Here is a 15,018-nt window from a genome sequence, read left to right on the forward strand (position 1 = left end):
TCCCAAAGAGCCTTGATTGTTCCTTTTGGCAGGAATTTAACTTGACCAGCTTCACACTCCAAATTCAGAATCCCTTGCAGTTGTCAGTAGCTGAAGTTTCTATTTAATTCTTTTAGCTTTGTACAAACTTCTTGGTTTTGTTCTGCACATGTGTAGTCTAGGAATCACTCAAAAATTTGGGCAGAACTTATGTTCAGAGTTCGAGGCTATCCCTCTATGACTCTCTCTCTTCTGAAATTTTCCCTTCAGTTTTCAGCTTTTGTGGCCACTTTAAACTGGTTCTTTAAGCCAGCAAGAGTGCAGATTTCTATTGGAGATTTGGCCAACTTGGCTGGTGCCAACTGAAGTTTGCCTTCAAATGAAGTCATGGGAAACTCACACAGAGCTTTCCCTTCTTAAACTATAAATTCCTTCTCAGTTACAGCTTGCTTTTAGCCACCCTGTAATGACTTCAAGAAACTGATTTTTATATATGTATTTTAAGATTTATTTATTTATGCATACAAATGCTGTGGTACAGGCCTGCGATGCAGGAGGATGAGAGGATTCACCAGAGACAGAGTGGGTAACAGAACAGGCAGACTGACTGAAACACACTGCTGAAGGGAGCAGTGGAGCAGCGGAGCAGCGAGCGAGACAGGAGAGATCTGCCCCGCCATGTGGGTTGCTTTCTGGCCAGGCGGGGATTGAACTCACGCTGCAGAGGCTGGGGATTGCTTCATAGTGCAGTGCTTAACCCCTTGCGCCACCAGGGAGGCCCCTGACTTTTATATTTTTGCAGGAGCGTTTGTCTTAATAGGAGCTTCTACTCCATTATTATTTTTTTAAAGATTTATTTATTTATACAAGAACTGGGGTACAGGCCAGATGTGCGGGAGGGTGAGAGGATTCACCAGAGACGGAGTGGGGAACAGAACAGGCAGAATAACTGAAATACACTGCTGAGGGAGCAGTGGATGAGACAGGAGAGGTCTGCTTCGCCATGTGGGATTCTCGCTGGCCAGCTGGGATCAAGCCTGCACTGCAGAGGCTGCGGACAGCTACACAGTGTGGCGCTCAACCTCCTGTACCAACAGAGAGGCCCTCTACTCCATTATTGATGCAGAACCTCAGTAGCATTTTTTTCCTTTCTGGTATTTGATTTCATTCATCTCTACATCTTTGGACAATATATTTTAGAACTTTATAACTGCTCGGTGTTTTTTTTTATGTTCAAGCTTTGTATTTTGAATTTTTTAAATTCTGAGATAATTGTAGATTCACATGCACATTCGGAAAAAAAAAGAGAGATATCTCAGTACCCTTTACCCAGTTTCCCACAATGATGGCTTTTACAACCAGGATATTGACATTGATATAGTCAAGCTATAGAGCATTTCCATCACCACAGTTTTCTTCATTGTTATCTTTTAATAATTATGCTTACTTCCCTAGCCCCTAATCTGTTTCCCATTTCTATAATTTTGTCATTTCAAGACTCTTATATAAATGAAATCAAACAGTATGCGATCTCACAATCCAAATTGTTTTATGTCTCAATTGTTTGTTCCTTTTTATTGCTGAGGAGTAATCCAAGGTGTTTATATACCATACTTTGTTTAACCATTGAGTCATTGAAGGATAGCAGGATTTTTTCCAGTTTTTTATATTATTAATAGAGTTACTATGAAAGTTCATGTACAGGTTGTTTCTATCGTTGACTGTAAAAACAGAAATGTTCCATTGTGTAATGTCCCTCTTTTTTTAATTTTCTTTGCTCTGCAGTTTACTTTATCTGATATTAATATAGCCACTCATTTCCTTTTATTAATATTTGGATCATTTTTAGCTGATATTTTAAGTGAATTTCTTATAAGCAGTAAATAGTATATAGTTGAGTCATGTTTTTCAGTCCACTGTCATTCTGTTTTTTATTTTTTTAATGTATTGATTTTTTGTCTTTTTGTCTTTTTTTTTTTTTTTTTTTTTTTTAGATTTCTTTATTTATTTATACAAGCACTGGGTACAGTCAGAAGCATGGGAGGGTGAGAGAATTGACCAAGGTCAGAGGGGAGAGCAGAGCAGGCAGACTGATGAAGTACACTGCTGAAGGGAGCAGTGGGCAGCAGGAGAGGTCTGCATGCCATGTGGGAGGGACCCTTACCCAGTGGCCGGGGATCAAACCGGTGCTGCAGAAGTTGCAGTGCAGGCAGCTTCGCAACCCAGCGCTCAACCGCTGCACCAGCAGGGAGGCCCTGTCATTCTGTTTTTTAATTGGTGTATTTAGAACATTTACATTTAATGTAAAGATATACTAAGGTTTATCTATGTTATTTTGTCATTTATTTCATATTTTTGTTTCTCTGTTTTATTTTTCTTCTTTCCTGTGTGTTACTCAAACATTTTTTGGAATTCGTTTTGATTATATTTTTGGTCTATCTCTCTATGTTTTTATCAATGTTTGCTCTAAGTCTTGACAGTATCATACTTATCACAATCTATGTTTTCTTTTAAAAATTAAAAAAAATCTTATTTTTATTTTTTAATCTACTGTGTTTTCATGTCACAAGTTCAAGTGAAGTATAGCAGTTTTCTCTCCCTTTACCTTCCCCGTTTATGATAAAATTGTCTTATTTCTTTAACATAAATTTAGAACCATATTAGACAGTTTTAAGATTTTTGTTTCAACCATCAAACATAAATTGGAAAGTTCAAGAGGACAAGGAAAGTTGTTGTATTTACCCATACTTTGTGTGTGTGTGTTCTTTCTTCCTTTTGATATTCCAAGGTTCCCTTCCTTAAGTTTCCTTTCTGTTTGTAGTTTCCTTTAACCATTCCTTTAGATAGATCTGGTCACTGCAAATTCTCATGTTGCTTCATTTGAGAATATTTTCATTTCCTCATCTCTGAAGGATATTTTTACTGGATCTAGGATAAAGGGTTGACAGTTTGTTCTTTCAGCACTGGAGAAATACTGTGCCACCTCATGGCTTTTGTTTTCTGATGAAAAATATGTTGTCAGTCATAATTGTTTTCCCCCATTGTTAAGGTATCATTTTCTCTGGCTGCTTTCATGTTTTTTTTTTGTTGGTGGTTTTCAGAAGTTTTATTATATGTTGGCATGGATTTCTTTTTTTTTTTTTAAAGATTTATTTATTTATTTATTTATTTATTTATTTATATAAGCACTGGGTACAGTCAGAGGTGCGGAAGGGTGAGAGAATTCACCAGAGCCAGAGCGGAGAGCAGAACAGGCAGAGTGACAAAGTACACTGCTGAGGGGAGCAGCGGGCGGCAGGAGAGGTCTGCGCGCCATGTGGGACCCTCGCCCTGCGGTCGGGGATTGAACCGGCGCTGCAGAGGCTGCAGGCAGCTTCGCAACCCAGTGCTCAACCGCTGCGCCACTGGGGAGGCCCAATATGTTGGCCTGGATTTCTTTGGGTATATGCTATTTGAGGTTTTCCCAGCTTCTTGTGTTCTTTCCCCACCCACATTCATTCTCCTTTAATACCAGGAGGGCATTGTTATGAATGTTAAATCCTTTATTATGGCCCCACAAGTCCCTGAGTCCCAGTTCATTTTTCAGTCTTATTTTCTTTAATACAGATTGGTTAATAGCTATTACTCCATCTTCCAGTTCACTGACACTTTCTTTTATGCCCTCTAATCTGTCGTTGAGCCCATCCACTGAGTTGTTTTTTGTTTTTTTTTTTTAATTAATAAATTTTATTTTTATATTCCTCATACATTTGCAATCCCCCCATTCTGACCCCAATCCCTCCCCTCCCGCCCCCCAACCCCCCAAAAAGTGTCTCTGGTTCATAGTTTTTGTTGATTTTGATTTTCACTTTCTTATAGTTATTCATTTTCCTGGTCCCTTATTTAAGTTTTCTAGATTCCTGCTATGAGTGAGACCATCCGGTATTTTTCTTTTTCTTTTTGGCTTATTTTCCTGAGCATGATCCCTTCCAGCGCCATCCATGTTGCTGCAAATTGCATGTGTTTATCTTTTTTGAATGCTGAGTAATATTCCATGGCCAACCGGGGATCGAACTCCAGCTGCAGTGCCTGCAGATAGCTTCACAGTGCTATGCTTAACCACTTACGCCAACAGGGAAGTCCATCCACTGAGTTTTTTTTGTTTGTTTGTTTTGTTTTGTTTATACATGCACTGGGTACAGTCAGAAGCGCGGGAGGGTGAGAGAATTCACCAGAGCCAGAGCAGGGAGCAGAGCAGGCAGAAGGACCGAAGTACACTGCTGAGGGGAGCAGCGGGCGGCAGGAGAGGTCTGCGCGCCATGCGGGACCCTCCTCGGGTGGCCGGGGAGCAGCCGGGGATCCAACCGGCGCTGCAGAGGCCGCAGGCAGATTCGCAACCCAGTACTCAACCGCTGCGCCACCAGGGAGGCCCCTATCCACTGAGTTTTTAATTGTATTTTTCAGTTCTAAAATTTCATGGTTGCTTTAATATCTTTGAACAGTAATTCTATCAGAATCAGGTAACTGTCATTTTGATATTGGCATGTGTGAACTGTCTTTTTTTTTCTTTTAGTTTGAAATCTGTCTGGTTTATAGTATAATAGGTGTTTTTCAGTTGGAATCTGGACAGTATTTGTTATGTTTTGAGACTGCAAATTTTATTTAATTTTAATAATCAACATTTGTGAAAAAAGATGCAGGCGCAGCAAGGTCTAGTATAAGGAAGGGCAACTGTTCAGGGTTCAGAGTAAAGTCTGAGGCAACCCTCACATTTATAGATACTGTAGGTAAAACTTTGTAAAGCATAATTTTCCGGTTTGGGTTTCCTTATCCATGGAACAGATGAGCAACTGTTTGCTATGAAAATTATCTTTGGACTCATGGAAGATGTTGAATGCACAATTCTGGACCCTTTTCATAGTCTCTAGACTGAATTTAGTTTTTTAGCCTTGGTGGCTGCTCGATACCATGTGGCCCTACGTTTGCTGATTATATAATAAGGAGGCTTAGAAATAATTTTTGATTACAGGGGAAAATTATCTAAAACTTGGAAACATGGCAAGAAGATAATTGTATGAAAAACTTTTTTATTATGTGTATCTTTAATGTAATGCCAAAGCATTGTCTAGCAAGGCCCTGGAAGACTTACATGATTTTAGGGGCCTCCCTGGTGGCAAAGGGGTTAAGACGCAGCACTATGAAGCTATCTGCAGCCAGAGAGCTAACCCACATGGTGCAGCAGATCTTTCCTCCATCACCTGCTGCTCCCCTCAGCAGTATATCCGCCTGTTGCTCCCCACTCTGTCTTTGGTTAATCCTGTCACCCACCACATCTCTTACCTGCACCCCAGCTCTTGTATGCATAAATAAATAAATCTTTTTTAAAAAAGACTTATAGGATTTTATAAGGAAATGAACTTTGTTTGCAGAATTTATTAGGAATTAGATACTTTACAGTTGTACCAAGGTGATAGGATATGATGATCTTTTCTATTAATCCAGAGACACCAATTCCCCCCTATAGTCTAGACAGATATGACCTGGTGGTATGTTTTCATGAGTCTCGTTATTATTCCTCATGTATCTTTTACTTGAGCCATTTAAGGTGAGATTCTATTTCTGTAACCTGAACTGTCTCCTGGGCACCGTTAGCTTGTTGATCCTAGTAAGATCTCTAAACCCTACCAGAATCTTACACTGGTCAAATGGCAGGATGTCAGCTTTTTCTCTTTATTTTTCTAGGCATCCCCAAAAGTAACCCTCTGAAAAGTAATGGGTCATCCTAATCAAATTGTTTTTAAAAGCAACTTCCCCCATTTTTCAAATAGCATATAGAGCTCTGTAGGCTGAGTCTCTCTATCAGTCACTCTGGAATTTTGTATGTTCCAACCCCCAGAATTCAATAAATAAATGGAAAGAAACTTGAAAGCTTATTACTTTACCTTCCCATACAGGACTTATGTGGTGGGGTGAACAGTGGCACCCCACCCCCAAACAGATGTCCTCTCCTAATACCCAATCTCTGTAAATGTGACCTTATTTGGAAAACGGTCTCTGCGGATGTAATTAAGTTACACTCTTGAGAAGAGACCATCCTGAATTATCCAAGCCCTAAATCCAATATCAGGTGCCCTTATAAGAGACACAAGAAGGGGCCTCCCTGGTGGTACAAGGGGTTAAGTCGCAGCACTATGAAGCTATCTGCAGCCACTGCAGCACAAATTTGATCTTTGGCCAGGGAGCTGACCCACATGGCACAGCAGACCTCCCCTAACTCACCCGCTGCTCCCCTCAGCAGTGTATTTCAGTCAGTCTGCCTGTTCTGTTCCCCACTCTGTCTCTGGTGAATCTTCTCACTCCCCATCCCTCTGGTCTGTACCCCAGTTCTTGTATGCATAAATAAGAGACACGAGGATAAGTCACAGAAACAGAAGGGAATGTGATGTGAAGATGGAGGTGGAAATTGGAATTCTGAAGCCACAAGCCAGAGATTGAGTACAATCACAGGAGGCAAGGACAGACTGTCTCCTAGAGCCTCTGGAGGGAGCACTGTCCTGCTGATATCTTGCTTTCAGAGTTCTGGTCTACAGAACTATAAGAGTAGACATTTCTATTGCTTTAAGCCACTGAGTTTGTGGTAATTTTTATAGCAGTCACAGAAAACTAAAATACCATCATAGCTAGGCTTTTAGTCTCTAATCTGAAAAGAGGAATCCAAATAGAACCAGCGAGGCCGGGCTCTCATGCCAGAGGTGGGATTATCATCACAGTTCCAGTGACAAACTAGACTAAACTCTCTTAGACTCTTCTCTGAAAGACAGTAACCAGAATAACCAGGCTTTACCAATTCCAATTAGTATTCATTACTCATGTTTGTATTCCCCCCAGTTCATATGCTGATCACTCCCCACAATGTGAAGGCATTTGGAAGTGGGCCTTTGGGAGGTAATCAGGCCACAAAGATAGTCCTCATGTGTGGGACCATAGTGCCCTTATAAGAGACATGAGAGAGAGCTTGTTTTTCTGTCTATTCTCAGCTAGGTGAAGATATAAAGAGAAGGAAACTATCTGTACACCAAGAAGCAGACCGTCACCCCACACTGGATTGCCAGCAACTTGATTGTGGACTTCCCAGCCTCTAGAACTATGAGAGAGGAAAGTTTGTTGTTTAAACCACCCAATGTATCGGACACACAGGGAGCCCCTTTGAAAGTTGACATTACCCCACCTGGCTTTTCTGGAAGACCTACATTAGTGCCTGCTTTTGCTAAATGAGAGAGATCCAAAAAGGATTTTAACTTTTAGAACAGAAGGTGAAAAGTGAGGTTTGTGTATGTTTTGCAGTATCTGTCTTAGGGCTGCAGGCACCCTGAGCAGGGAGCGTGGCACTGCTGAGCTCCTTCCCCAGAACCGCTGTACGCAGCTGTGTTTCAAGCATAGCTCTCCAGCTTTTATTATTTGATAGTGTTATTTTAGGTTTTATGTGGGCCTGAGAATGTTCAAAAATTTCTCCATATAAATTAATGATAATTGCTTCTTTGCTTTACACCATTTTGGTTTACGAAAGATTTCATAGGAATCCCGTACTTTTGACTATCAGGGAAAATCTGTATTTGTTAGGGTAACCAGAACTAAGATACCAGTTTTTGCAGTTTAAATTTTTTGCAAGTTTTGGACAATTCTCCAAAGAATTGTTCTGAATTAACCCAATTTTCTTACCAGCCATTTGGTCTCTTCTGTTTCCTTATAATGTTGCTCACAGACAGCTTTGATGTGCTGTGGACTCAGAGCCTCATTTTATCTTCAGTCTTACCATTGACCAGCATTAACCCCTGGCATAACAGGAGATTAAACCAGGACAAAGAAAGTGATCAGCTCAAGTTCCTCTTGCGTATATGTATGTGTCTATGGGGTCACTAAGGTATTATGGATCAGGGGTCCCATGTCCAGGTGTCCAGTTTGCAGTGCCTGGGAGCAGGGGAGCATTATCATGTGGCATGAAACATGGTACATAAGCTCTGCCTGAGTTAAACTAATACCCATGTTTCATTGGTAAATATATCTTCATTTTAGTATTTTACCTATGAAATGGAAATAATAATCCAAGCCTGCCTCCAGGGTCACCATTAAATGAGTATAGATCTGGCATATAGCAAATGCTCAGTAGATTTTAGCTGTATATATTATTGAGCCTGATAAGTCCATAACATCCCATTCCACAATCCCAAAGATGCCCTAGACTAACATGATTCAATTACTTTTCCAATCATAAACTCACATTCCTGTGTCTAAGAGATGATATCCAGAGATGATATCATGGGGCTCCCCAGTCGTAGCACTCAAAACTTGCTGGCAATAACCATCCATGTCTAGTTGTGCTACAAGCCCTTTGTGCCAGCCTACAACCCATGGGATAAACTGAATCTTTAACCACCATCAACATTGCTGATATTATTGAAATATTTAGTATTTAAATATTCATTAAAGTATATGAAAGTAGTAAAATACTGAATATATTGGTAAGTATGTAAGTATCTATTACTGGAATGAGGAAATTTAAAAAAGAAATGTCTAAGAATTGAAGCAATATTAGGGCTGAGCTCAGTTTACTACAAGCCTTGTGCCAACACACCAGATTCCTTGTTGTCCTGCCTTACATTAGGTGTTAGGGCAGTCCTGGGCATATAGTGGATGTTTACAGACACAGACAGGACACTAATATGGGTGCTTTCTTGTACTTTTTAAAAAAATTACCCTAATAAGATCTCCCTGGTGGCGCAAGGGGTTCAGTCTCAGCACTATGAAGTTATCGGTAGCCACTGCAGCACGGCAGTCACTGTAGCACAGCAGTCTGCAAGCAGGAGTTCAATCCCTGGCCAACGAGCTAACTCACATGGCACAACAAGACCTCTCCTGTCTCACCGGCTGCTCCCCTCAGCAGTGTATTTCAGTAGATCCGCCTGTTCTACTCCCCACTCTGTCTCTGGTGAATCCTCTCATACCCCGGCCCCCATATCTGGCCTATACCCTAGCTCTTGTATGCATAAATAAATAAAAATAAAATAAAATTAATAGTAATATAATTCCAGCTGGAGACCAATATTCTACTTCTATTTCTAATTGCTATTTGATTATTGGGATCATAATCATTCTTTTTAGGTTTTGGGGGGGGTTATTAATTTTTTAAAAAAATTTTTATATCATTGTTCATTTTTAAACAATATTTGCTTCCCCCACCCCCTCTTTTTAGTTTTTCATAAAAATGTCAAAATATATCTCCAAACTTACACCATTATGAATGTAGCTCATTGACTTGTTTCTGAGGATGTCATGGAGATTCTTTTCTTCTTTAGTCCTACCATTTCACACTCTTCCTTGCTCTGAGCTCCTAAATCTCTCTTCAACCAGTGTCACACTTACCTCTTGTTCTAGGCTTACCCGAACGATATTAATTTAGGCCCTCATCCTTTCTTGTCTAGAGAGTTGTTGATGGCTTCCTAACCATTTCCCCTCATTCCCATCCTGCACATTCTTCTTATGGCTGCCTGAGCAGTTTTCCTAAAATGCAAACTTTATTACATTGTTCCTTTACTCAAGACCCTGTTGCCTATATCATACAATGCCAACTCCTTAGGCCTTTCAATTCTAGCCTTAGACTCCTGTGATCTGCTCCATCATTTCTCTTGTCTCTTGTACCCGCCAGTACCTCTTCTCTGCTCCCCTGCCTGCTGGGCCTCATCAGCAAAGCAACTTGCTCTTACCACTCACATCACGTCATCATGCTCTCAATTGCTGATGTTTGGTGACAACTGTAGTTACAGATGCTGCGACAGAAAAAGCCTTCCTTCCATTTCGTAATCCTTTTTTAGGTCCCAAGGGGAGTTACTCAGGGAGATTCTTTTCTTCTTTAAACCTCAGGCGAGAGAAGTTTTATGAAACCCCATTGGAGGCCATTAGAGTAGAGTCATTGTGTACCATTCCAAATACCTCCTTATTAATTCTCTTAAATAGAATTAACAGGCCCTACTGTAATCTGTGTTTAATTTTTTGAGCACTGCTGGTCGTCTGGTTTTGAACTGTATAGGTCAATGTGCATACACAGCCTTTACCAACATCTTGCATTTTGTTCACTCTAGAAATTAATCTACCCTTAAACTTCCTTTTAGCTAATAGTTAAACTTCCTCTCTCTGCAACAATTCTCTTTCTAAAAAATGGCCAAAAGCAAACAGATCTGATCTGAAAAGGAAATCATTGACCTGGAAAACAAAAACAGGACAGTTTAGAATATGTTGCCTATACAATGAACAGAGATTTTTTTTTTCCCCCCCACATCTTTTTGGTGCACTATGCCAGTTTCCAGAGGGAAGACAGTCAAAAATAAACAAAAAACTCAATTAAAAACAAATTACTCGCTAAGTGCAAATTTTAAAAAATGTTTTAGGAACAAGTTGGAGGGGAACTGTTAGCTTATACTTATAATTCAGTTTCCATACTATTGTTACTGATTCTATAATTAAAACTGGACTTTATTTCATCCAGTGTTTAATGATGCTTTAACACCAGCAGTTAAATATCTCACAGTGGATAATGCTCATCCATGAAAAACCAAAACCAAATTATTTTCTCTTGTTATAAATGGCCAGGTTTGCATTCATGTTTCCATACTCCTTTCCCTAGTCAGGTATCAGATGTCAGCAAACTGACCCTGCTAAACTGTGTTGACATATGATCAAAAGCAAACACACCAAATTGGTTTGGAGAGGTAGGATTTGTGGACTAAACTGAAGGAGGGTGGTAATGGGCTGGGCCCTCCCACAGAGTGGTTTCTGGCAAAGGAGGGGTAACTTTAAGCCTTTTATGTTTCTTGCCTTTGTGCATCCTGAAAGCAGGCACCAGGGAGGTAAACCTATAATTAGAGGGTTATTTAAAATAGAGATTTGTGACCTGACAGACTGTAACCTGTCTGTATTCACAAACACAGAGAAAACTCCAGCCCTTTGTCCTCAGGTATGTACGGCTTACCAGAAGGTCTCTGGTTTAGAGCTATCGGGTTGATGTTATACAATGAGGGGAGGAAGGGTGTGTGGGACTTAGAGCAACACATCTCCTGGGACATTAGCTTTGTTTAGAAGTCACATCTAGGAATGATACATCTTACTAGCTATTATGTTCTTTGCCTTTTAAAGCCAATCATCTTGAGTTCAAGTTTGACTTCAGTTCACCTCTATTATAAAGTGCTGAGCACTCAGAACCTCAGGGTCAAGTTGCTAACTTAATAGGAAATGGAACTCTTTGTGTCAAGTGAATAAAAGCTATAGGATAACACACAAAACCCCCATATGTTGTCATTAAATTGGGTCTTTCTCATACTAATCTGTCTGATGTTAATTTGATTGCCTGCCCCACTAGCCTAAGAAGAACTCATGTGAGGAAGGGAAATTTTCCTCTTCTCCCAGATACCATCCATCACTCAGGTCCAATTAACTCTCCTTTCAAAGTAAATATTGTAAATCTGACCACTTTGCCTTGTCCCAGCCATCATTTCCTCTTCCAGAGTCTTCTAAAGTGTCTCCAGCTTCACTCTTGCTCCCCTTCATTTTACTGTTGTCACAGCCCAAGTGGGGTGGACAGATTGGGTCTTTTCTTTAATTAAAATCCTTCCCATCACACCTGGGATAAACTTCAAAGCTCTTCCCATTGGCCAGGAAGGCCCCAGGTGTCTGACCCCTCCCTGTCCCTAATTCTGTAACCAGTGCCCTAGGCTGCTTCTGTTGACTGTCTTAGAACCTTTGAACCAGCTGTTCTCTCTGCCTGAAGCCAACACTTTCCTGGTTTCCCTGTGGTTTCCTCCTCCCTTTATTCAAGCTCTTGATCAGACAACACCTCTTCAGGGAAACCTTTCCTGTTTCTCGTCTCTAAATTAGTACCTCTTTGATTTCTTATCCCATTATCCTGCTTTTATTTTAATTTTCAATAATTATCATGTCTGAAATTATCTCATTTATTTATTTTTGCTTTCCCACTAAAATGTAAACTCCCTGGCCTCTGTGTCTGCAGAACAGAGCCTGGCGGCAACCACTTCATAATCCTTGGCTAAATTTGTGAGCATCTTATATGACACGTGGACAGAGCCTCGAGGACAGTACCTTGAAAAGTTTGATGGTGAAACACAATATGAAATACACATTTTATATAACGCGCGCACACATCACACAGAAGTTTCAGGAAATAACAGTCATACTATTCATATTCTATTTCCAAAACTTAGAAGAAAATATGCTAGTTTCTACCCCCTGAATTGATTTTACCATCTACTTAATGCGTTCTAAATTGCAGCATGAACGACCATTTTAAGATGTATCTCTGCAAGTGATTTTCTTAATACTCCTGAGTTACCCTTTGAAGTTAACAAATTTAAACTGCTAGTACCATTGCAGGAGTTTCCTCATATTCCTACCAACTGCTTGTCTTATCAGGCTTTTACATTTTTGCCAATCTAAGTGAAACACATCTCCTTGTTTAATTTTCATTTTTAGACCAGAGTGCTTATCCTTAAACAAACATGTAAACCAAGTTATTTTCTAGGGCCCCAGGAGGACTAAGAATTTTCCTATCATATCCTTTCATAGGGAAAAAGACTTAATCTTCTCCTACTTTATGCCTTCCACAGTTTCAAAGGGTTTTAATTTTAGTGGCACAAGATTGTATTCCCAAGGACACAGTACTGACAATTTTAGTTCACTCACTTTCATATAGTTTGTTTACTCAACAAATGTATTGAGGATCCCCACCCCCACCTCCTGGAGTCTACCTTTGGGGACAGTCCTTGAGTTACTTTTGTCCCTTGCACTGTGGCACAGTGACCACGGTCAGGCATGTTTTACAAAAGGTGGAAGACTGACCAAGTTGCTTCTAATTCTTCCAATGCACTGTTCTGCATTTTCATTTGCTCCCAGGTTTTTGTATTCAGTCCAGCTAGAGGGGAACGCGGTACTCCTGCATACTCTCTTACCGCAAAGGAATTATTTCTGACAGGAAAATTGAGAAAGGGGAAGGTATTTATGTTTTCATTTCAAGCACTTGTTTTAAACGTAAGGTTATAATTAGGGTCTTTTAAAACAACCAAATTTATTCTACTATCTAAGAGGAACTTTTCCCTGCTCTTTTACTAAACAGAAAAAGTAAAGCTCCACACCTTATTTCATCGGAATGTCTGGCTCGATTAAAATGGCAATGAAAACTCTCTCACTTTCATTCTGATTTAGGTAATTCTAAATTCTAACGGAAGAAAGATCCACCAAGTCACATTAACAGTCTCTCCCTTATATCCTTGATAGCTCTAAAGACTTATCCCCTACGTAAAGCTTTACTAGCAACAGTACCTCCCCCCTCCAACTTAAACCCCAAAAATCTTAATGAAAAACACTTGGCCTCCAGAGCTTTTTGGTAAGAAAGATCAGGATTTATTGCTTCAGATAATGGTGTGGTTGCCAGATAAGAGCCGCTACTTCCAGGACAGTGAGTGAATCAGCTTCGACACGGGTGCAGTTGGTTTTATTTAAATTTGTTTTTAATGAAAATACTGTAAGCGGCACACCACAATGAAAGTGCTAAATGCAGGCCACTGGGCGTGGACTCGCCTTGCTCTCCATTCCCCCCATGTCCACGTTTCCGTCCCCAGCTCCAAAATTCATGCAAATCAGCTTGTTAACCCGGGGGCAATACGAACCTTTTTCGCGCCACTCGGCCAGGTCCACACAGCAACGTAAAGAGAACGGTCCCGGCACCCTAAAAGCGCCACTTTTCCAAAGCGGATTTTAAGAAACTCCGAGGCTAGTAATGGACTTCACGTTATTTTGGAGATCGCATTTCGCGGGGGGTCCGAGCGGGTCTCGCGCCCCAGCGGGGCGTTACCACAGCTGGCAGGACCTGCGCCCCAACGCGGGAAAGCCCGGCCGGGGCCCCGCCCCTCGGGGCCCGGGTCTGCGCGCCCCGCCCGCGGCCGCGCGGCTCCGGCTGCTCCAGCCCTGCGGGACGGCGGCGCGCGCTGCGGCTCCGCTCTCCCTGCTCCGACCGCCGACCAGGCGCCCGCCGCCAGCATGGACGCTCGCCGCGGGCCGGTGAGGGCTGGGCGGGCGCACCCGCGGGGCGGGTGAGATGGGTGCTGGGCGCGCGCACAGTCATGCCAAGTCCGCGGCCCGAGTGCTGCCCAACTGGTGGCCGCCCGGGGCCGCCGCTCCCTTGAAGATGAACCCCGGGTTCCGCGCACTGGGGTGCCTCGGAACCGGGGGCCGCCCCTGCCGGGTCTGGGACGGCTGGGAGAATTGAGCCGCTTTCAGGATGGTGAGCGGCCCGAGGCCACGTGCGCCCGCGGTGCACGTGCGCTGGGGGCCAGACGGCGGCCCGGGTGCCAGGCCCCTCATTGTGTCCGCTGCCCGGAGTCGATCGGCGGGGCGCCCTGGGGAATGCTGCCCCCTCCCCCTGAGCCCCCTCCCCCCAGCTCCCTGAGGACTTGCCGCGCTGCCGCCCTGCCCGGCCCTTGGCTCCTCCCGGGCGCATCTGGGGGCTTCGGGGGCCACTTTGGCGCGCCTGCTTTTGCCCCGCTGCGCTGGCTGCAGCATGTAACTGCTGAGGTTGGTGCATTTCGGGGTGAAGGACTCACAAATTGGCCTCTTTGAAACTTAGAGGGCACACTTGGGAGGAGGCGCCTTTAGTCGCGGGAGGTAATTAAGTTCAGTGGAAGGACCGAGTGGCCCAAACTGTGGGCCCACCATTTGCTCCTTCCTCACACCCCGCCCCACCCGCCAGCCCTGCTCGCGGCCGCATGGGGTTACCCCCAAAGGAACGTTTCTTTTTACTTTCTACGGAAACCGGAACGGAGGGTCTGCAGCCGGAGAGCTGAGAAGAGGGGGTTGGGTGGGCATGGAGGGAGTGGCAATGCTTGAAATAAGTCTCAGAGGAGAGTGGGGCGCCTGGGGGGCAGGGGAGAGGGCGTGGTTTCAGAACCAGATTTCCCGGGCGGGGCTGGGCGGCGGCTTGTCTTGCCTTGTGTGGCTGGG

At 42.8% G+C, this 15,018-nt stretch overlaps 1 protein-coding gene across 4 annotated transcripts in view; it reads left to right on the forward strand.

Moving 5' to 3' along the window:
- The window catches only part of CDCA7 (cell division cycle associated 7), a 40,057-nt gene that overhangs the window by 15,567 nt on the left and 9,472 nt on the right, over positions 1–15,018 (forward strand). Inside the window, exon 1 of one of the 4 annotated variants that reach the window (XM_037523557.2) lies at positions 14,006–14,079. The exons of 2 other annotated variants lie outside the window; for them this stretch is intronic. In XM_037523557.2, the coding sequence (XP_037379454.1) occupies positions 14,059–14,079 (21 nt within the window). In that variant the 5' untranslated portion in view covers positions 14,006–14,058. Of the gene's footprint in view, positions 1–14,005; positions 14,080–15,018 lie in introns of those variants that run through there. One more of the 4 variants, XM_037523558.2, reaches the window with a different exon arrangement.

This window comes from Talpa occidentalis, unplaced genomic scaffold (assembly GCF_014898055.3).
Source record: "Talpa occidentalis isolate TD23 unplaced genomic scaffold, MPIMG_talOcc4v2.1 talOcc4.3, whole genome shotgun sequence".
In the NCBI taxonomy this organism is placed as follows: domain Eukaryota; kingdom Metazoa; phylum Chordata; class Mammalia; order Eulipotyphla; family Talpidae; genus Talpa; species Talpa occidentalis.